This window comes from Rhinatrema bivittatum, chromosome 1 (assembly GCF_901001135.1).
Source record: "Rhinatrema bivittatum chromosome 1, aRhiBiv1.1, whole genome shotgun sequence".
Classification (NCBI taxonomy): Eukaryota; Metazoa; Chordata; class Amphibia; order Gymnophiona; family Rhinatrematidae; genus Rhinatrema; species Rhinatrema bivittatum.
Window position 1 is genome coordinate 343,923,614 of NC_042615.1, and position 23,509 is coordinate 343,947,122.

The 23,509-nt window shown below is 45.7% G+C and overlaps 1 protein-coding gene across 5 annotated transcripts in view; it reads left to right on the top strand.

Moving 5' to 3' along the window:
- Positions 1-23,509, top strand: part of MAPK10 (mitogen-activated protein kinase 10) — a 475,339-nt gene that overhangs the window by 244,710 nt on the left and 207,120 nt on the right. For 4 of the 5 annotated variants that reach the window (XM_029599225.1, XM_029599259.1, XM_029599251.1 and 1 more), the window contains exon 2: positions 1,307-1,378. In XM_029599225.1, the coding sequence (XP_029455085.1) occupies positions 1,307-1,378 (72 nt within the window). Of the gene's footprint in view, positions 1-1,306; positions 1,406-23,509 lie in introns of all 5 variants that reach the window. The other variant, XM_029599243.1, reaches the window with a different exon arrangement.

Genomic DNA, 23,509 nt, shown 5'->3' on the forward strand with positions numbered 1-23,509 from the left:
ACCCATGCTCCCAGTCTCACCCACACATATTCAAGCTCCCATTCTCATCCATACATATACACATTTAAGGTACTATTCTCACCCACACATACACACATTCAACCACCCATTCTTATCCACATATTCAAGCTTCCATTCTCACCCACCCACACAAACCCAGGCTCTCATTCTCACCCATATATACACACATTCAAGCTCCCATTCTCACCCACCCACAAACCCAGGCTCCCATTCTCAACCACACATACACACATTCGAGCTCCCATTCACCCACATATTCAAGCTTCCATTCTCACCCACATACACACCCAGGCTCCAGTTTTCACCCACACACACTCCCATTCTCATCCACACATACACATTCAAGCACGTGCACAGCTTCCGCTTTCTCCCCCAGAGCAGGAAGATCAGCTGCCTCTCCTGCTGCCACCGGCCTCCTGCTATCTTCTTCGGGCGTCGGGCCGTACTGCCCGCCGAACTTCCTGTCGGGGGGGGGGAGCGGAAGCGCAGCGCACAACGTCCGCTTCCTTCCCCCCCCCAAGCAGGAAGATCGGCGGACCATACGGCCCGACGCCCGAAGATAGCAGGAGGCCGGTGGCAGCAGGAGAGGCAGCTGATCTTCCTGCTCTGGGGGAGAAAGCGGAAGCTGTGCGCAGCGCTTCCGCTCCCCCAAACAGGAAGTTCGGCGGGCCGTTTGGTCCGAAGATAGCAGGAGAACGGGTGGCAGCAGGAGAGGCAGCTGATCTTCCTGCATTGGGGGGAGGAAGCGGAAGCTGCGCGCGGCGCTTCCGCCCCCCCCCCTCCGAACAGGAAGACCGGTTGGCCATACGGCCGCAGCAGCGCTTCCCCACGTGTGCCGTGATGGCGCGCGAGGCGAGGGTTCTCTTGTTCGCTGTCGCGGGGATGGGATCCCGCGACAGCCTTGCAGTTCCGGTGCCAGTTGGGTGGGCCTGGGTCTAAGTTGGGTGGGCACCTGCCCACCCAGGCCCACCCGTGGCTACGCCACTGACCTGAATAGTGTTGTAAACTGGCTTGTGCTAAAATTGGAAAAGTGGTCTGGAAATGTATTTATCAAAAACTCAAATGTACCTCTGAACTATGAAAACTATGTTGCAGAATTTTCCCACCTTGCAATAAAACATGCCTGAGAATATGACTGCTACAAACAGTTGTTGTTCAAGAATTATTATGGGCATGTTTTCATCTTTGGTTTGTTGTATCTACATTTTAGGTAGGGCAAGATGGTATAATGGTGCATCCAGGTATATCTCTTATTTTTGATTAGGTCAATTTCTTGTTGTTATAGGTATTTATGAACCGACATTTCTTGTACTACTGCAGTGAACCTATTCTGGATGTGAAGATTGCCTTTTGTCAGGTGTGTGTTCCTTACAGGTAAAACAAGGTACAGTATATACTTGTATTTCCATTTCCATTTTGAATTTATTTACACAACTGTAATAAAAATAAATAAGTCAAGAAAGGTTTTGTAAAAAAAATTGATTTTTACTTTTATAGAGGAGACTGAATGCAAGCAGCTGTGAGCCTAGCTGATTGACTACAGAGTATGAATATAATCCACTTGCAACCATTCCATCTCCTACACCTTGCTATGGGATGGTCTAAGTACAATGTTACCCTCCTCCTTTCCCCAGCCTGTGGAGTGGGTTATGCTCTATAAGATATTGAGACATCTTTTTCCACACTGGGAGGAGCAATCGGAGACACAAGGGATGACAATACAGGAAGAATAACTTTCAAACATATGTAGGCCAACACGCGTATACATGCATTTCGATGCATTGAATGCACATACCTTACCCACCTATTTTTAAAATATATGTGCATGCATTTTATGTGCCAAAAAAAAGTAGGACTTACTCATGTCAGTCTGGATTTACACATGTACATCAGTGTATTTTAAAACTGTGCATGAGTGACATTACCAGTTTAACCAATTAGTTCACCAGTTTGTCCAGTCCTTTTCCAGGCCATCTGGACTCTCCTGCTTCTTCAGACTGAACTCCCCCCCGGCTCACAGGAGTCCTCTCAACCAGTCAGTGCTATACGATAAGCACGTTTAATGTCACGTACATCAAATAATTAGTGGGTGTAAAAATGCGCGAGTAAGTTGCAAAATCTGCATGCAGGTCCTTTAAAAAGGCAACTTACGTGCATCACTGTTGGCCCCGCCCAGGAATGCCCCTAGACCGCCCCTTTTTTGTGCACAGATATATATATATACGTGCAAAAGTGAAAATATACACATTTTTTAAAACTTTTACAAAATGCAGAATACACTAATTGAGGCTACTTACGTGCATGTATGCTAATGTTTACATGCATAGATTTTTGAAAATTCACCTTTGTGGATAATAGTCTATTGTATTGTATTGCATTGTATTGTAATGTTGTCTTACGAATCCTATTACCGAAACCTCTAGTTTTGGGGATACATAGGGATGTCCATTTTCAGTTTTTATTTTATTTTGCCTGGAAATTCCAGTGTTTCAACAAACGATGTCAGTGGAAAATTGACTGACATGGTACACAGAAGAAAAATCAGTGATTTATTTTTTTGTTCTAACATTGGCATTCCCAGGCAAATAAAAAAAAAACCAAACTGAAAACAGGATACAGTGTCTCAAAAGGTGAATAGTCTGTGAGTACTGATAGCAACCTTATAGCCTGTGTTGAGGCCTGTGCTTCAGTGCAACTCAACATTCCAAGTGAAGTTATTGGTTAGATCTGGTATAGAATGGTGTTTAAATTTAATAATGTTAAACTAAGACTATATGAATCTACGTTGCAGTGTGATTGGTTCTGCTACATTTAGTCAGCAGAAGGTGCCACTATTCAGAGATCTAAAAGTTAATGTAAACTTTTGAAAAATTTCATGCACATTCAATGGACCAAAAAAACAAGAAGGGAGGGTGATCTATGAAAGCCGTTGTGGTGTAAACAAAAAAGATAGATGCCGAATGTCCTTTTTATTGTTTATTATGGTGGAGACGTGCTAAAATGCCCGACTCTGGCCAAGGTTTCGCCACTATGCAAGTGGCTGCCTCAGGGGCTACAACTTTCAGTTCAGGAATCAAGCACAGATTGTTCGTGTGTCAGTCATATTTGACGCACACTAATGATCAGTGATGCATCTGCATTAGGTGCCTGTCATTTCTGCCAAGTCTGGATGTGCTATCTCCACTCTTGAAGGAAAAATAAAGGCACATCGTTGATCTTCTAAACACAGCCTTACGAGTTACACGTTCCACAAAGAAACCTTCGCTCAGCAAACAAAGCACTACTAACAATCCCTTCAGTAAAGTCAGCAAAATTAACCCAAGTGAGAGAAAGGGCTTTATCATTGGCTGGGCCCATACTATGGAACACGATGCCCCCCGAACTCAGATTACAGAATAATCTCAAAACTTTTAAGAAAAATCTAAAAACATGGCTCTTTAAAAAATTCATTCTCATCTGCATTACCCTGTACTTTACAGGGTAATGCAGATGAGAATGAATTTACTCAATCCTACATTTAAGAAGTAATATTTCAAAGCGATAGTAACTCAATAATACACCTGGACATGACCAACATTACTCAAATAATGATTTTATTTATGAAATTGTAACCGAACTTTATTGGCACCTGTTAGAATGTACGATATCCTACATTTACTTACCTTAGTCTATGTGCCTATTTGTAAACCGTTGTGATGGTATATAACTTAGCGACGGTATAGAAAAGCTTTTAAATAAATAAAATAAATAAATAATAGGTCAAGAGGATTTGGGCAGTCTGATTACTAGCATGCTATCCAGTGAGTAACTTCAGCAAGTAATACTGCAAGGGCAAATAGCACCTTTTGGAAATAGCAGGTTTCTAGAGCGTGAAAGATGCTCTTGCCTTTTTTCTCCTCCTCTACCCTCAACCCCAGTCTCGGCTCTAGCAGCAGCAGCACCACACAGGAATCCAGAGAGGGATAGGGGATCCTGGAAGACAACAGAAGTGCGGAGGCACTTTATAGATCTGGTGCATAAGCCTTATGTTGCAAGGCCATCTTTCAAACAGTGGCATCCAGCATCATTTGCAAAAACACCTGTTAGTTTTTAGTTTCAGGGGATGCTGCTGGTACTAGTTTGAGAACCCCCATCTTCCACTCAAAAGTGGTAGCAAGAATAGCAGGGAAGCCACAGAAAAGGGGAAATTTATCTCCTCTACCAATCCCCACCCGTGATCCTTTCCCTCAGTGAGGCAGTTGGTAGGCAGCCCATGTTAGTGGCAAGTCACCATGGAACAGATGGGGTTGGACTTCCACCTCACTGCCCTGGGATAAAAGAAAGGCAGCATCCATGGTGACATTGCACATCAAGAAAATGATTGCCTTGGATCACCAGCCCCTGCAAATCATGGGGAATGCAGGATGGTTGATGCACCTCTTAGCCCCCAGTTACAAAGTACCCTCCTGGACAACAACCGGTAGACAGGTAATCCCCACCGTGTACACCGAGTGCTGTCCTCCAATGCAGGCACAGCTGGCCATGGGGGAAGGGCAAAACATTCAGTTCATCAGAGACATCTGGATTAGCCAAATTTCCGTATATGCCTACCTGTCCGGAATGGCACACTGGTGATAGCTGGATGAGACAAAACAGCAGAGTACAGCTGGGCTGTTCTGCATACTTAGGTGATGGAGAGCTGGTGACCAGGCTGTAAAGATATCACTGTTGCTGGGCTTTGTTACTTGATTTCAGTCACATGAGAAAAGCAGTGAAAGACTGAGGCTTTGAGGGAATCCGATGCCTTGCACACTTGCAGCACCTGTCAATAAGGGATCCCTGGAGCTGGGGGCCAAGGAATGTGACAGTTTAGTCATGAAGGAACTGATAGAGAGGTGCAGGAAAGTAGCAAGGAGTTTTCACCAGAGCAGGAAAGGTAGGTGGCAGCTCCATAAGAAGCAGGAATTAATAGGATTGTCTCTGTACCAGCTTTTTTAGGATGTAAACACCCGGTGGAATCCCACCTTTTTGATGCTGCAATGGTTAGTGCAGCAACAGACAGACTTTTATGACTTGCAACTGGGATAGGTGGGGGTCACACCCTGGGGTATCATGATTGGATATACATAACACAGAGGGAACAAGTCCTGATGTCCTGCAAGGATGCCACGGGTTATCTAAGTTCAGCAAAAGCCACTCAGGGCAAGTTCATCCCCATAGTGAGTATCCTGAAAGCGGAATTAGGGAGTCTCTGGAAGGAACAGGGACTGAACAAAAGGTGGTGGTGTTCATGAACTCCTTGTGGTTTCAACTGGAAAATAGGCTCAAACCCCCTACCCAACTGGATCCTTACATGCTAACTATGCTATGTGACCACTGGAAAAAGATTATGATGGCTAGAGTGCAGGAAGAAGAGTGTCAGAGGCAGAGGGTCAGTGGTGTTGCATCAGAAAATAGATTGAGCACCTCACACAGTACAGTCAGCTTGAGCAGCACCTTATCAGCTACCACGTCCTCCCCCAACTTTAATTGTCACCCCTGGATGACCATGGCAGAAGGGGCTTGTCTGTCACCAGGACAGGGATTGAATTAGGATTTTGCTGCCCTTAGGCACTTTTTGTGCTTTCATCCCCCCACCTCCTGTAAGGGTCTTTTACAGGGTACCAGGCTGTCACTGCTAAATGAGATTCTGCAGAGATGGAAGGCAGCAAATCTTAGTGAGCCTGCTGCCCATTAAATGTTCTCCCACCCTAGGCACAAACATAATGGGTGCTTATTGACAAATCCAGGGCTGCACAGGACACAGCTACAGCTTTCAGCAGCAGAAACCAGTATTCCCCCACCCCATACTGGAACAGAAGACTCCTCCACAAATTGTACTCACACACTGCCTCACAGAGACCATCAAGGACACGGCCACAACCCATTGGCATACTGGGCATACAAGGCCGCAGTCTGTCCAAGATGGGCCAGCATTGCCTTTTTTACCCACAACCTCTATGCCTCGTGAATGGATATTCTGAATGGAAGGGGACATTGTGAGTCCACATTGTTTAGGGCAGACACCAGAATTGGTGGAAAAGACATCTTCCTTAAAATAAACTCATCTCTTCTGGGTGCACAGCCATGGTGAATCTGCCGACATGTTGTTGCCCCCTTAGTTCCTGTTACAGTTTTGGCTGCAGTGCAACCGCCTCACCACCAGGGGTCCCTCTAGTGCTGGCTTTCCGGACAGGCCCAGTCCATCTTATCTGTCCACTCTGTGCTCTGGGTGTGTCCTTATAACCCTGCCTGACAGTTGCCTCGGTGCTTCGGCATCGAGCTCACCTGGGCTCCCTGCTCTAGCCTTGCGCTGCCTTCAGTCCTTTCCTTGCCTTGCCCTGCGCGGCCTTCGGGCCTTTCCTTGCCTTGCCTTGCCTTGCGCGGCCTTTGGGCCTCCTTCCTCGTTGTTCTCACCTGGCCTACGGGCCTTCTGACCTGCTTGCTCTGCTTACGGTGTGTGGCCTACGGGCCTTCTGTGTGTGTGTGGCCTACGGGCCTTCTGACCTGCCCTGCTCTGCTTATGGTGTGTGGCCTACGGGCCTTCTGTGTGTGTGTGGCCTACGGGCCTTCTGACCTGCCTTGCCCCGCTTATGGTGTGTGGCCTACGGGCCTTCTGTGTGTGTGTGGCCTACGGGCCTTCTGACCTGCCTTGCCCTGCTTACTGTGCCCTGACCCAGCCTGAACTTAGACTCTGCTCATTGCCGCCTGCCCTGACCCAGCCTGAACTTAGACTCTGCTCATTGCCGCCTGCCCTGACCCAGCCTGAACTTAGACTCTGCTCATTGCCGCCTGCCCTGACCCAGCCTGAACTTAGACTCTGCTCATTGCCGCCTGCCCTGACCCAGCCTGAACTTAGACTCTGCTCCTTGCCGCCTGCTCTGACCCAGCCTGAACTAGACACTGCTTATTGCTGCCTGCCTTGACCCAGCCTGGAACCAGACACTGTTTCTAGCTTCCTGTCTCTCTCCACCTGGAGCCACCCTGCTGGGTGGTGTTCACGCCTCCTGACCGGAGCCCAAGCGTAACAGTTCCTTGTTCTGTTGTTGCCAGTTGCTACGCTTAGCTCTGCCTCCTTGTCCGTATCTCCAGCCCTGCCTGTCTCCTGGTTCAGCACCTTTCTTTTCTTCCACTGTCACTGTCCAGCCTGCTGCCCTGTCTGCTCCTCCTGCTCTGCCTCACTCTTGGCTACTCTGAGGTGTTTTGGCCCTCAAACAAAAATTGTTAAAAAAAAAAAAAAAGAACAAAAGAAAAACCTTCTCCCCATGCTGCGTCTCTCCTTGATGTCTTGTCCTGCCGCTATTACTGCCAGGTCAGCTCCTGCCCTTCTCATGGTGCCCTGAGGAACTCCTGCCACTGTTGATACTGCTTTACCCCTCTTACAGTGCCTTGATATGTTCATGTCACTGTTGCTGTTGCCCTTGGCCCCCTCATGGTTCCTTGGGGAGCTCTTGCCACTGTTGTAACTGCTTTTCCCCCTCTCTTAGTGCTGTAGAGTGTTAATTACGCTGTTTTTGATTACATTTGATCATTTTTTATGCTTTTGGGTTTAGTTGCCACTGTTCAGCCTGCCTTACCTCATACTCTATGCCTTGGGGGGTGTTACTACTGTGCTTGCAGTTGCTGTCTCACTCTGCACTCCATGATTTGGGGTTTTGATGTCACTATTCTTCCTGCCTTTGTCTTACCCTTCATTCTATGCCTCTGAGCTTTTGATACCCCTGTGCTTGCTGCCTTACTCTGTGCTCCTTGCAATACAGTTTTGATGCCACTCTTCTGATTGCCCGCTCCTCACTCTGTGCTGTGGGATTTTGAAACCACTTTTCTTCCTGCTTGCTCCTCAGACAATATCTTTGAGTGTTCATGCTGCCATGCTCTGACTACATATTTCGGGGTTTTGATGCCACTCTTTTTGCTCCCTTGCTTTACAAATTACTCCTGCTGCTTTGAATCTTTCTTGGTGCCTTTAGGTGTTTTTACCTCTCTTCCTGCTATTTTCAACCTTCTTTTCAAATTCCTTTATATTACTTGCTGTCTATTAGTCTCATCTGGTATATGGAGCACCAAAATAAAGCCATTCAGAATGAAGCTTCTGAATGCCCACATTGCACTTTGGTTTTGACCAAACGACAGAGGTAAAGACAATCATTCTGATACCATTATCAAAATAATCCAATGCTTCATGTACCTTCTGTGCTTCTCTCAATCCATTGAGGTCTGAATGCCACTGCATCACGCTACAATCCATCCATTAGCGTATTGATAGCACCCTTCTTACTGCCTTGCACTGCACCTGTATTTTGTAGTTTTAACACCAGTGCTTCTGCTGCTTTGACGTGTACTCAATGCCTTGAATATCAGGATTAAGTTACACATGACTCAGTGGCGTAGCCACAGGTGGCCCTGGGTGGGCCATGGCTCACCCATTTTGGGCTCAGGCTCACTCAACCAGGGCTGTCTGACACCAGAACTGCAAGGCCATCGCGGGATCCCAACCCCATGACGGCAAAGAAGAGGACCGGAGCTGCAAGGCCGTTGTGGGATCCCATCCCCATGATGGCAAAGAGAGGGTCTGGAGCTGAAACGCCTTTGTGGGATGCAATCCCCGCGATGTGAAGAGGAGGGCTGGAGCTGCAAGGCTGTCACAGGATCCCATCTCTACAATGGCAAAGAGGAGGGCCTGAGCTGCAAGGCTGTTGTGGGATCCCATCTCTACGAAAATGGAAGTAGCAGTTTGGCTGTGCCTAATGAAAAGGCCCCATTTGTGTGTAGGTGAAAATGGGAGCTTGAATATGTGTATGTGGGTGAGAATGGGAGGCTAGGTGTGTGTTTGTGGGTGAGAATGGGAGCCTGGGTGTGTGTTTGCTTAGATGAGAATGGGAGCCTAGGGGTGGGTGTGTGTGAGAGGGTGTGTGAAAATTGGAGCCTTGGTGTATGTGTGTGGGTGAAAATGGGAGTCTGGGTGTATGTGTGAATTAGAATGGGAGTCTGGGGGGGGGTGTGCAGAGGGGGGGTGAGACTGGGAGGCTGAGTGTGCATCTATGTGTGTGAGAATGGGAGCCAGGGAATGAGAGTTTGTTTTTGTGGTAGAGCATGTGAGAGTGAGAGCTTGTGTGTGTGTGTATGTGTGTGTGTATATGGTAGAACATAGAGTGAGAGCTTGTTTGTGTGTTGTGGAGAGAATGTGAGAGTGGGGGGGAAAGTATATGAGAGTGAGAGCTTGTGTGTGTGTTGTGGTTCTGGCCACGAGCGCCACGACCAGACCCTTACCTCCGTGTTTCTGGACCTGTTCCCGCTTTCACCGGCCTAGTTCCTGTCTTGTTCGGCGGCGTCCTGGCGAGGGCCGTGCCGCCGGGAAGCCTTCCATGGATGCTCTGTCTCTAGGCGCGCGCGCGCGCCACTTGGGCACTTTTCTAGGCCATTTCCCGCCAGTGGTGACTCCGACCAAATCCTGACGTCAGACACCGCGGCCTTGATAAGCCGGCCGTGGCCAACCAGTCTTTGCCTTGCAACGGGCTTACCTACTGGATCCCTGTTGCGCTGTGCCCCGGAGCGTCCTGCTTTGCTAATTGCTCCGTTCCTGCCTGCCTGCTACAGTACCTGCTTGGTTCCTGCCTGCCTGCTACAGTACCTGCCTGGTTCCTGTTTACCTGCTACAGTTCCTGCCTGTTTCCAGTATCCGAGTCTTGCTACAGTTCCTGTCTAGTTCCAGTATCCGAGTCTTGCTACAGTTCCTGCCTGGTTCCAGTACCCAAGTCCTGCTACAGTTCCTGCCTGGTTCCAGTACCCGAGTCTTGCTACAGTTCCTGCCTGGTTCCAGTACCCAAGTCCTGCTACAGTTCCTGCCTGGTTCCAGTACCCGAGTCTTGCTACAGTTCCTGCCTGGTTCCAGAACCCGAGCCCCGTTACACTACTGACCTACTGTCCTAGTCTGGTTCCAGTTCCCAGTCCTGATCCACTACTGCCTAAGTCCCAGCGGCCGGGCCCCTACGGGCTCCTCCTGGGGGGGCTTCGGCTTCCAAGGGTGAAGCCACCTAAGTCCCAGTGGTTGGGCTCCTACGGGCTCCTCCATGGGGAGTACCAGCCTCCAGGGTGAAGAGTACCTCTATGTCCAGCCTGAACATCTGCCTCCTGGCCTGTGGTATACTAGAGACTTTTGAATACCGTTCCCAGTCTCCTGCAGGTTGGCCCAAGGGTCCACTAAACTGACATTCAGTTTATGTGGACCCTTGGGCCGACCTGCAGGAGACTGCAGGTGTGTATGTGGAGAATGTGTGAGCTTGGGGGGTAGAGCATATGAGAGTGAGAGCTTGTGTGTGTGTGAGGGAGTCTGTGAAAGAAAGCATGAGCATGTGTGTGTGTGTGAGGGAGGATGGGAAGAAGGCAGTAGGATAAGAAACAGAATGAGAAGAGACCCTAAAATGGAATTAGGAAACGACTGACAAGGGAAAAGGTGGGAGATAAGACTGGGATCAACTAATTAGAAAAATACAAAGATCAGACAAAAAAGGAAAAAAACATATTTTGAAATTTTAGCAATTGGAATATGCATCTTTTGGAATGTGCATTTCTTACATTTTTGTATTTTTCCCTTTCTTCAGTATTCTACTGTTCAGAGTCTAGTTTCTTAGGTTTTCTATTTTGGTTTTGTCTGCATGTTTTGTTTCTAATTTGTAGTCTCTTATTTCTTATTAGGTAAGGGTCGGTCTCTATTTTGCCTGTGTGTGTATGATTGAAGTATCGCATTTCCTACCTACCAGATGGGAAGGGAATGGACACTGGGCTGTCTTATTCCATTTAGGTGTTTTGGTCTCGATATAGGCACAGCTAAAGGAAATTCGATCTCCAAACCTGAACACCTGGGCCACTTCCCTCAGTGATGCCATGAGGTAAAGTACATCAGGAGCACCTCAGAACTTCACTATCCTTTACAGGGATAGTGAAGTTCACCATCTTCCGGCTTGCAGGCTGTATGATTAGGCTTTTGCCCTATACCCAGTGCATACCTCCTTCAGAGATTTCCTTTGACTTCACCCTACCTTGCATGCAGACAGTTCGATTAGTCTTTTGCCCTATATCCAGGTCCAAGGGCTAGTTTGTACATCAGCACCACTACAGATCTCCTCTAGAGATTTTTTCAGGGTTAGGTCACTGTTTAATAATTTTCCTTTCTTGGGGTGATTTGGGACATTGATGCCACTGTTGTGCTCTTTGCCCTTCTTTTGATGCCATTGGTTCTTCCTGCTACTAGTTTTGGTGCCCTTTGCCCCTCTTTTGGAGTCTTTAGGGTGTCCTTCTCCTTGTTGGTTCTGCTTTGCTTCTTTGATGGTGCCTTGGGTTGTTCATGCTTCAGTTTGGTTCTGCTTTGCCCCCTCTCTTGGTGCCTTGGACTAGTCATGACTCTCTTGGTGCCATTTTTGCCCCACCCTTAGTATCTTGGCACCATTTTGCTGTACGGCAATATGGCCGGCGCCATTTTGCTTAAAATGGCTGGCCATATTGCCGTACAGCAAAATGGCGCCGGCCGTACGGCAACACGATTCGAGTGCAGGAGGTCGTTCCCGGACCCCCGCTGGACTTTTGGCAAGTCTTGTGGGGGTCAGGAGGCCCCCCCAAGCTGGCCAAAAGTCCCTGGGGGTCCAGCGGGGGTCCGGGAGCGATCTACGCTCGTGACGTCGGGGAACAGGAACCAAAATGGCACCTGCGCTACCTTTGCCCTGTCATATGACAGGGCAAAGGTAGCGCCGGGCCATTTTCTATCAACGCGCCCGACGCCCAAGAGTGGAAGATCACAACGGGACCCCCCCACTGGACCCCAGGTAATTTAAGACATTTTGGGGGAGTTCGGGAGGGTGGGGGATTTATTTTAAAGGGTCGGGGTGGGTTTTAGGGTTGTTTTAGTGTGCCGGTTTTCCCGCCCTCCCCCTTCCCCTCCCCCTTCCCCCGATTTACGATTTTTGACGATAAATCGGGGGAATTCCTATTAAATATCGCCTCTAATGATTTTTGATGATTTAAAATATATCGGACGATATTTTAAATCGTCAAAAAACGATTCACATCCCTAATAGCACCATCGTGAAAGTTGGTGCTATTGGCAGAGTTACTGATGGCGATAAGGCTCCTTACCTTTTCACCATCAGCTATGTCTTCGCGACGTCCGCCCCGGTGCTGCCCCGACTCCTCCCTTCCGGTGCGGACGCCGACCAGAACCTGCCCTGATTTAGATATCACACGCGAAAAGTCGCTTTTCGCATGCGATATAGTTGGAAAATGACCCCCTAAGTTTGTACCTGAGGCTATGGAGGGTAAAGTGACTTGCCCAAGGTTACAAGGAGTGACAGCATTAGCCCCCTCTGTAGCCAATTTATATGTGGCTGATTTTGAAGAAAAATGTATATATTCCTCTGTCTGGTGGAGTCATATCATTCAGTGGTATTGGTACATTGATGATATTTTTATCATCTGGAAATCATCGGAGGAGGCTTTAGGAGATTTGGTAAACATTTACGTTTTACATACCAAGTTAACAGAGTTTCAATTGCATATCTGGGCGTGTTGGTTACAATTCAGGGACAGAGGTAAATTACAACGATTAATCGCAGACCCACTGACAGGAACAATCTATTAAATTACCATAGTCATCCTGCACTTTCCTTCAAAAGGGGGTTACCAGTTTCTCAGTTTTTCCACATCAGGCATATCTGTTCCACCAATGATGAGTTTGAAAAACAGGCTGCTTTGTTAACTGATAGATTCAGGGTATGTGGTTATCTGACGAAGGTTATTAAACATGCATACAAAAGAGCTAAATACAGTTACCATGAGCAATTATTAAAATACCAAGTAAAAAAAGATCAAACATGCTTAGCCTGCGTGCTTCAACAAAGTACTTCCACTCCGGCTATAGCGTCCTCTATTAAAAAACACTAGCATCTCCTAGCACTGTATGATGTTTTTAATAAACCCCCGTTGATTGCTACCACCCGCGGCTTCAACATACAAGATAAGGAGGTGCACGTGAGTTTGACGTTTGGGTCTTGTAATAACAAAAAAAAAAAAAAGGGGGGGGGAGCATTTTAAGTGTGGGCTCTGTAGTGTGTGTGACAATACTATAGAGGGTGAATGTTGGACTGACCCGGTTACAGGGTACAATGTTAGGAGGAAATTCATTACTGATTGCACTGCTGAACAATATGTTGTAATTTGCCCTTGTCCAAAGCTGTATGTTGGGTGCACCAAAAGAGTGGTAAAGTTAAGGTTCATTGAACATCGTTCCAGATTAAATACTGGTACTCTTTCCGCTCCCATGGTAACTCATTGCATTGAGCATCAACACACTTTCAAACAATTGATGTGGACTGTCATTGACAAAGTTGATAACAGTCTCCATTCTGGTGATATTGCAACACGCCTTAATTATAGAGAACAACATTGGATCCACAAATTAAAGACTGAGCAGCCTGGCGGTATGAATGATCAACTTGATTGGTGGTCATTAGTATAATTGAATCTTTTGATCTGGTCACATGGTAGTCATTTTAAATATGAACGCCGTGGTAAGTGAGCTCAGTCCGCCATGTTTTGTGACCGGTAGTGCTGCACAGCTGAAGCGTTGGAGAAGTTTTTCTCTTATTTGGCTTGCTTTCACCCCGCTGAAGGATTTCATCCGAAACCTGGCCATGTTGGGAATAAGGAGCAGCTAAGTAATGAACAGCTAAGTAATGGGAGAGTGGTAGCAACTAGTTAAGTACATGGAAACAATGAACAGCTAAGAACTGGGACTCACGAGCGGTAAAAACAAGTGGGATCAACTAACAGCTAATTACATGGATGAGTGACTAATAGGTTTTTGGCATTATAACTAAGAATTGTAATCATGGTGTTGAAACACATTGAGATTAGTAAACATTTTTTATGGCAACAATACAATATATTTAACAATTTTTATGAGACACACAAAGAAATTGAATATATGGGTGGATGGTGGTGTGTTAATGATTATAACCAATTCATGTAGGTAACCTGGATGGTACCTATACAATAACATAGCATACAAAACTACCACCATTCTCTCTTAAAACATTTTTTGAGATAACTCGTTAAGAGGGATTCCTCTACAATAGAAATTTTAAAGTTTAGATTAAAGCTTCTTTTATGCAAGGTGATTTCATGTGGGTTTGATAACAGTGTGACCCTTTGAATTTAACGGACAGCAGAAGAATGAAAGGATGGATCGGTTAAAATGGACTTTATTGAAACTTTGGGCAAAGTTTCAATAAAGTCCATTTTAACCGATCCATCCTTTCATTCTTCTGCTGTCCGCCACATTGGATCGGTTACCGGTTTGTTTCCTTGGACCATCCCTTTGAATTTAACTGCATTTTTGGTTTAGGGTTGTTTGGTTTGACATTTTGAGAAATGGCATTTGCAGAAAGAATCACTCCTGCCCCTGAAGATCCCCACGCGGATGGGGTAAGCTGGGAGTAGAGACCTGAAGGAGAGGCTGTGGGAAGGAGACTGTATTTAAAGTGGGTGGGGTTTAGAAATAGCTTCAGCGGGGGCTACCTTTTTCAAATTTATCTGCCAAGTAAGAGTGGGAGGGGAAGGAAAGGACATGAACCACCAGGGAGTTTTCACAGGCAAGGGGGCAGAGTATGTTACAGGGCCTTGTGGCCTCTTTACAGCAGCATCACCAGGCACCTTAGACAGGGTAGGGGGGCAGGGGGATGGAGTTAGCTACATCTCTTGAGATGTAGACAATTTTCTAAGAGTAGTGCAGCAAGCAAGGTTTTGTTTTTTTTGTGAGCTGCCTTTATAGGTTGGCATGGCAGTGAGCTAATTTACATGAATTTATATTCAGTGTAGGTCATTAGGTACCTCACATTGTGCCTGATGTATTTTTACTGCTAAGCTCTGAAATGGCCAAATACATAGTGGTATCGGCAGATAAGGCAAGTTAATTGTGAATAACATAAAATACCAATATACTGGTAACCTCAACGTCAGTACAAGAGACGGGCCGGCGTGCGCAACCTACACTCGCCCAGAGGCAGGTGCAATTTGCAAAACAAAGGCATGGGGGGTTTTTAGGTAGGACTGGGGGGTGGGTTAGGTAGGGGAAGGTGGGGGGGGGGGGTGGAAGGAAAGTTCCCTCCGATGCCGATCCGATTTTGGAGCGGACTTGGAGGGAACAGGGAAAGCCATCGGGGCTCCCCTAGGGCTCGGTGTGCACAAGTGTCCACCCCCTTGCGCACGCTAACCCCGGATTTTATAACATGCGTGCGCATGTTATAAAATCGGGCGTAGATTTGTGTGTGCTGGGTTGCGTGCACAAATCTACGCCCATGCGTAGGTATTAAAATCTGCCCCACAATGAATATGCATGAGCGAGATTATACACCCCTTCATCTGGATCATCAATTAGTATGACTGTGCGCATGCAGGACATATCAGTTATACAAGCAACCTGCACAATTAAGTGTTTGTGAGTATCTTTAAAAGAAACAGTATTGTGACAAAAGCATGGGCAAGCAGTTTTGGCTCCTTGCTCTTGGTTTACACTAGCATCACGCTGTGAGCTTATTCAATGTGCTTCCTCCACCGTATTCCAGGTGTTGGTGACCTTAGGAGTTTCACTTTGCATGTCTGAGAAGGGATAATGAGGCTCATGAATATTTTAAGGAATCTATTAACATATTAAATAAATCAGATCAGAGGCTAACCTAAAAGCCCGTGCAATTGGGTGTTTATTTGGTTTTCCAAAATGCAGGGGGACTCTTAAGCTGCATTTTCTTAAACACAAGATATGAATATTTTTATTGCCCAAAGTGGATAAATGCCTTCCTGACAGAATGTTTTCTAAATTCCAAATTTGGATGAATCAGCTGTGCTGTAAAGATTAGCAGCATATTTTTTCTTTTCTACATGACATTTGTCTTAATGATTAGGCTAGCTTATAAATATAGAATATTTATAATTTAGTATGTTTACTGCAAGCAACATTTTTAAAGTTTAAATGGTAATTTTTCAGGACCCATGCATTATATCATTTACAGTTTTATTTGTAATAACTATAATAATGTTTATTTATAAAGCACTTTCCATGTCAAAATTATCTGCAGCAAGTAATAAAAAGTGTTTATAGTCAAGTACAGAAATAAATAAAAAGACTGTAACAAGAAATAGTCATTCAGCAAATCCAAGGGTTAGTTAGTTTTAGAGTGTTTGAGACATCTTGCTACTACAGTGCAAAATATATTTTATTTCTGAAATTAAACTTGCAGAAAAACCCTGAATTGCATGTATTCAAATGTTTTAAAAGCAGACTTTTGGAGGCACTCAAGACAAACAAAGATATTTATTACTGCACAAAAACTGATATTTAGGGTGTGCAGGATGAGAAGCTACCATAGATGCTCTATTAATACTTCTTCCTTCACCCACAGACCTGTCTAGAAAGACTGAGCCATCTAGAGAGTGCTGAGGGAATATTGTAAGCAGAAACTATGTCTGCTGGAGGGTAAGCAGGACTTGAGTATTAGTTTTCTGGGAAAGTGTGCTTAATTCTCACAAAGGAATTTGCTTGAGGGTTCAAATGTTATTTGTTTATATATTTGTATGATGGGAAGTAGTCTGAGAACTTGAATTAATCCTCTGTGTAATTTCAGTGTATATTTGAGTGTTGGGAAAGTATTGAGAGAGAGGTTGAATTGCATTTAAATTTACATTGAATTTTGAGTTTGTATTTGCATGTAGAGAAAGTAATTATGAGAGTTTGCAAAAGTTGCTTATTCTGAGAAGGTGTGAGATCTGGTTCTTGGATTGGTGTTTACTTCCCGCCTACCTCACCCATCTTTCACCCACCAACCTCAGTCACATTTTTGGATATAAAGATTGTCACCCTTATTAAGAGGAACATTTTCAAAATAGTAATCAATTAGGAATTTATAACATGCAATTCTCTCTTATTTTATTAATTTACTTTTTTGTAATTAATTGGTTTATTTTTGTAAACCGTTGTGATGGCGAACCCGAATGACGGTATATAAAACTCGATAAAAAATAAATAAATAAATAACTGACTAATTTTAGCACTATTGCAGGTCATTGACAAACTAACATAAAATACATCTAATCAAATTTAAGCAAGCTTAAATTTAAGTTTTCCCACTAATTTAACAGATTTTTTTTTCAGTTCAAATCTTTTTATTGCAACAAAAAGAAAACCTGTACAATGAATAATAAGAGCATAAACATAAACATAGATGGGTAGATATACACTATACAAGAAATAACTACAGGCCAGTTAGCTTCACCTTGGTAGTGGGAAAAGTAATGGAGATGCTGCTGAAGTAAAGAGTAGTGAACTATCTACAGTCAGAAAAGTTGCTGGACCAGAGGCAGCATGGATTCACCAGAGGGAAGGTCCTGTCAGACAAACCTGATTGAATTTTTTGATTGGGTAACTTAGGAATTTGATCGAGGAAGAGCGCTTTATGTCATCTACTTGGATTTCAGCAAAGCTTTTGATCTTGTCCCATATAGGAGGCTTGTGAATTAAATGAGAAGCTTGGCCTGGCTTACAAACTGGTTGACAGATAGAAGACAATATGTGATGGTAAATGGAACCTACTCTGAAGAGAGAGAGGTGGTAAGCAGAGTGCCGCAAGGATTGGTGTTGGGACCAGTCCTGTTAATTTCTTTGTGAGCGACATTGTGGAAAGGCTAGATGGTAAAGTTTGTTTTTTTGCAGATGATACTAAGATCTGCAATAGATGCCGGAAGGAGTAGAGAGAATGAAACGTGATTTAAGGAAGCTTGAATGGTGGTCAAAGATATGGCAACTGGGATTGAATGCCAAGAAGTGCAGGATCATGCATCTGGGGTGTGGTAATCCAAAAGAGCTGTATGTCTTGTGGGTGAAGGGAGAGAGGAAGAGAGGAACCTTGGGGTGATAGTACCTGCTGATCTTAAGGCAGCAAAGCAGTATGAAAAAGCAATAGCTAAAGCCAGAAGAATGCTGGGCTGCATAGAGAGAGGAATAACCAGTAAGAAAAAGGAGGTGATAATACCCTTGTACAGGTCCTTGGTGAAACTTTACCTGGAGTAGTATTGTGTTCATTTCTGGAGACCATATCTCAAAAGGGACAGAGAAGGGTGACAAAAATGGTGGTGGTGGGGGGTCTCCATCAAATTACTTAGGAGGTGTTAGTGTTCGTGGTAGTTGTGGCTGGATCCTTGGGCTGGTGGCAGATGACCACGCCTCCGGGGGAAGATCCCAAGAGGGACCACCGGTCAGGCTCAGAGTATGGAGACAGACACACACTAGTTCTTTTAGATAGTATGGAACCACCAGAGGTGGCAGTAGTGAGCTGGAAGTGCCCGGCTGGGCTGAAGTCCCTCAGATACTGGAACAGCGATCCTGGATAACTGAGCTGTAGGGAAACTGAATATAGTGAGTAGGCAGAGTATGCAGAGTTCAGGAACAGAACCTTGATGGTAACACTCACACAATAGTCTCTTAGAAGCAGCCCAGGAGCTGGAAAGAAGTAGGCCCTCGAGGAGCGAGTACCTGGTTCCAGGGAATGCTCTGAGAGAGCGATGGTAACTCACTGGTGTAGTAGGCAGCGATGACTTCCTGGCAGAAGTGGTATACAGTAGAGATGTGAATCGTCAAAAATCGTTAGAGTGTGCGATACAATACAACTTCCCCTGATTTATCGTTAAAAATCGTTAATCGGGTACGGGAGTTATTTGGGGGGAGGGCGGGAAAACTGGCACACCAAAACAACCCCTAAACCCACCCAGACCCTTTAAAATGAATCCCTTACCCTCCCTTACCCCCCCAAAATGTTTTAAATTACGTAGTGGTCCAGCGGGGGGGGGGGGTCCCGGCGCGATCTCCCACTCTCGGGCCATCGGCGCCATTTTGGCTGCCACTAATAAAAATGGCGCCGATGGCCCGATAAAAACAAAAACCCACCCCACCCTCCCGACCCCCCCCAAAACCTTTTAAAATTACCTGGTGGTCCAGTGGGGGCGCGGGGAGCGATCTCCTGCTCTCGGGCCATCGGCTGCCACTAATAAAAATGGCGCCGATGGCCCTTATCATGTGACAGGGAATCCGTGCCATTGGCCGGCCCCTGTCACATGGTAGGAGCACTGGATGGCCGGCGCCATTAAAGATGTTCTCGGCGCATGCACACGGACGCATTGATTTTATAACATGTGTGTGTCGGCACGCGCAAGTTATAAAATACAGTTCCCACGCACACATGCGAGCTGGATTTTCATGTCCACGTGCGCCTGTGCGGGTAGTGGCCTCTTCTGCACATGGGGGGGAGGGGGAAAATTTTAGAAAAATATGCTCAGCAATGTGATCAGGCCTAGACCAGTTCCCTCCCAGTCCGCTTCAATTAAGGAGTGGACTGGGAGGGAACTTCCCTAACTCTAACCTTAATGCTACCCATCCTACCTTTTCACCTCTCCTCCCCGACCCTAAACCTACCCTAGCTACCCAACCATTTTTTGTTTTTATACTTATTGCTCCTCCGGAGCAGAAGTACTCTGTGTGCCGGCTGGATGCTGGCGCATGCTTCCCCAGGACAGCATCAAAATGGCACTGTCCCCCCCCCCCCCGCCCCCTAGCCTGCCCTTTTCTTCAGGCCCAGCACTTGTGCGTGTATCGGGGGTTATGTGCGTGGCTGGAATGTTTTAAAAATGTGCGCAGCGAGCATGCGCATAACCCCCGAAATTTACATGCACAGGGCTTTGAAAATCCGGGCTATAGTTTTGATGGGATAATTTTCAAATTGAACTTACATACATAATATCATTTTTAAAATTGGTATAACTTGGGCATATAGCAACCTGCAAATTACCCCCATAATTTACTGTAGGGTCAAAGGTGGGAGGGATTTTTAAGATAATATAAAATAGGAACTTAAGAGAAGCAGTAGTTTCTTGTTTTTCACTGATGAGAGATGGAAGAGGCAAATTTTAGTGAGAGGCAGCTGGGTGCTGGCATGCTGTCTGAGGAGAGTTGGACAATAAGTTGGACAGAGAGAGGGATCTACTTGTCTGGAGACCCAGGAGAAGTAACTGATATTAACCTTTTCTGAGGAATCTGTAAGAGCAACCTTTTGGAGTGTATCCATTCCAATGAGGAGCTGCAGAGATTGCAGGTACAAAGGGAGAGACTGTAATAGCAACAGAAGATCTGACATTTGTTTTCTAGGGGAGTCTTAGAGGCAAAGGAGGCTGCAGGGACCCAGGAATCTTCATTGCTGATTGTTTTTTGGATCGAAATTTTGATTATTTAAAACTTTCTCTTTTTTAAATTTATCAAGCATCCAAGTTGACACAAAACATATTACAAGAGGTTTCCAATAACACAAAAAAAGGGAATTATAAATTAAATCAGTAAACAACATTTAAACCTCCTAAAGACAGATCCATTATAAAAAAGGAGAGGCAGCAGAAAGAATTATTACTAACCTTATGATTAAATAAAAAAAACAAATAAAGAAAAAACAATCCCCCAGAGCAAAAGGTTGCAAGCTGTTATGAAAGTTCAATGTCAAGAAAAAAGAAAAAAAAACCAAAGAAAGAAAAACAACCTAGACTAGAAAATTAATCTGTGTCATGATATGAAACAGAGCTTAGCTCTGCAGAGAGCTGAGCTAAAGCCAAAGGCACTTCAGGTTTGTCATGAAAATCAGATATTGTTGAGATTTCCAAAAGATATATTGTAAATCTTCATTCACAAGAAACTTAGCAATATATCTAAGAGCACCCAAATATTAACAGTAGGTCACATGCTCTTCAAGGGAGGTTTTCAGTGATGTTCCTGTCCAATTTTCTGTTTTATGGAGGAATTACCTTGCAATGTCAAAACACAAGTGCACTCCTCTGATCTTCTCCTCTGAGGATGCCATTGTTTAAAAGTTCTATTGACAGCTTTGCTTGTCCCATGGATTGAATGGGACAGTCCTGGAGTGTCAAGGCTAGAAGCAGGGGAGGTGCTAATGAAAGCGTTGAGAGAGCTGCAGGCAGAGGGAATATGATGATGACCTACACTTCAGCGATGCTGCAGGATAATGAAGAAACCAGGGCTAGAGAAACTTTGCAGAGCCCTAGCGCAGATGTTCCCCTACTGCTAAATGTCCCTGTAATATCTCCTCAAATCTGCTAGGGGTGTGCATTCGTTTGCAACGTATTGGCAATCCACAACGTATTGTCCCTATTCGTTGTATTCGTGGGGTTGCGAAACATATCGTGATTCCCCACGAATATAACATATCATCCGTTCCATACCTTTGGCGCCGCATGCTTTTCTTCGCAGCCATTTCAAATCGGAGAACACCATTTGGGTGTATCCATAGCCAAAAACCAGCCCTTTCCTGTGAGTCATCAGTGACCTCACAACCCTGTCAGAGTGGGTCGGACAGGTTGGCAAGGAGACCAGAAAGCAAAGTATCAGCGGTAAGAAGTTTTGCAATGCAGCCAATCGCACTCTCGCTCAGTGGTCAGTGACGCTTTTCCTGATGACCCAGCACTATATATACTTAAGCAAGTGGCATGCCATGCACTTACTTTGCAGGGGTGATCTGGGGAGGCTGGGAGGTGGTCTGTCTCTGTGGAACGTGGATGCACTCAGACCTAGTCTGAGTTCTCAAATCTGTATTCAGTTGCTAGCTAGGTTAATTACTTAGATAGAAAAAGATATTAGATAGGAAACAGCTAGCCCTGTTTTTTTTTTTAAGCACTTTTTTTTAGTTGTTCTGAGAAGGTCTCTCTGTGCCAGGGAGAGAAGCTGCTAGCAGTGGCATTTTGTTTAATTCACCCTCTGGGGTAGGTTGCAAGCACCATTTGGGTGTTGTGGGTGGGAGAGATATATTCAATTTCTAGCTAGTTTGCTAGAATTGCCATTGAAAAATATATTTCATCGATTTTCCTGCTGTACCAACAATTCCAGCTTTTTTGTTAACTGCATTTTTTTAATTGAACTCACTCAGTCTCTCTGTGCACTGGGCATCAGTGCCAGTGGGCAGGCAGTTTAGTAGACTCAAGTATATTGGGACAGCAGTGGTCTGTGTGTGCAGCCAAATCCCCAGTGTGCCTCTTTTGTAGTTACAAGCTCGGTGTATGCACGCACATTATACACTAGTGCATATCAAGGCACTGTGCCAGTGGGCACTGGGTAGTTTAGCAGACTCAAGTATATTATTGGGACAGTCTGTGCAGCCAAATCCCCAGTGGGCCTCTTTTGTAGTTATAAGCTCGGTGTGTGCACACACATTACATTAGTGCATATCAAGGCATTGTGCCAGTGGGCAGCCAGTAGGCACTATGCAGTGACATTAAATCCATAATGTCAGGGAAAGCTAGATGTGGTCGAGTGATTGGGACTGGCAGAGGAGGCACTTCAAAAGGCATTAGTGCCAGTCCCCCATTAAAGTTAAAAAGGGATCTGTTGCAATCTAAACTCTTTGGAGGGGCAGGCACTGGCAGTTCCATCCAGAAAAAAATGAAATCTAAAAATGATGCATTGCCACCACCTATTTCTGATCCTGTAGTTTTGGAGGTGAGGGAAGGGGAGGCTGAGTCATGCAAGACAAAATGTCGACACCCAAAAGCAGGAGTGGGACAGCAGTCTCGACTTAGCGCTGACAATGTAGCGCAGGCACTGTTTACTTCTGATTCAGTTGAAGAATCATCTTCTATGGGATTCTCATCAGAAACGGAAAAAGTAATAGCTGGCAAAGTTTTAGGAGGATCAGTTAGTCCTGTCTTAGCCTCCACTTCAGTGCAGCAGGGGAGAGATGAAACTGATGATGAGGAGGAGGTGGAAGAACAGTCAGCGCAGGCACAAAGTGTGACTGAGGCCCCTGGCATTGCTTCTCAGGGTGCACCCACTACTTCAACTCCAGTGCCAGCATCCACCCCCAAGGCTATACAGAAGGGAGGATCACGAAAGACAACTGCGATCTGGAGCCATTTTAAAGTGATGGAGGACCCGCGTTTTTCTCGGTGTAATTACTGTGGCAGGGCTATTAGCAGAGGCAAGCAAATGGGACATCTATCTAATTTTGGCATGACAGCAATATTGCCATTTTGCAATACGGCAGTATGGCCATGCGCTGGCCGTATGGCCGGCACCATTTTGCAATACGGCAAATACGATTCGAGTGCAGAAGGTCGCTTCCGGAGCCCCGCTGGACTTTTGGCAAGTCTTGTGGGGATCAGGAGGCCCCCCCAAGCTGGCCAAAAGTCCCTAGGGGTCCAGCGGGGGTCCAGGAGCGATCTCCTGCACTCGTGACGTCGGGGAACAGGAACCAAAATGGCGCCGGCGCTACCTTTGCCCTGTCAGGGCAAAGGTAGCGCCGGCGCCATTTCTATTAACGCACCCGTGGCCCGAGAGTGGAAGATCACAGCGGGACCCCCCACTGGACCCCAGGTAATTTAA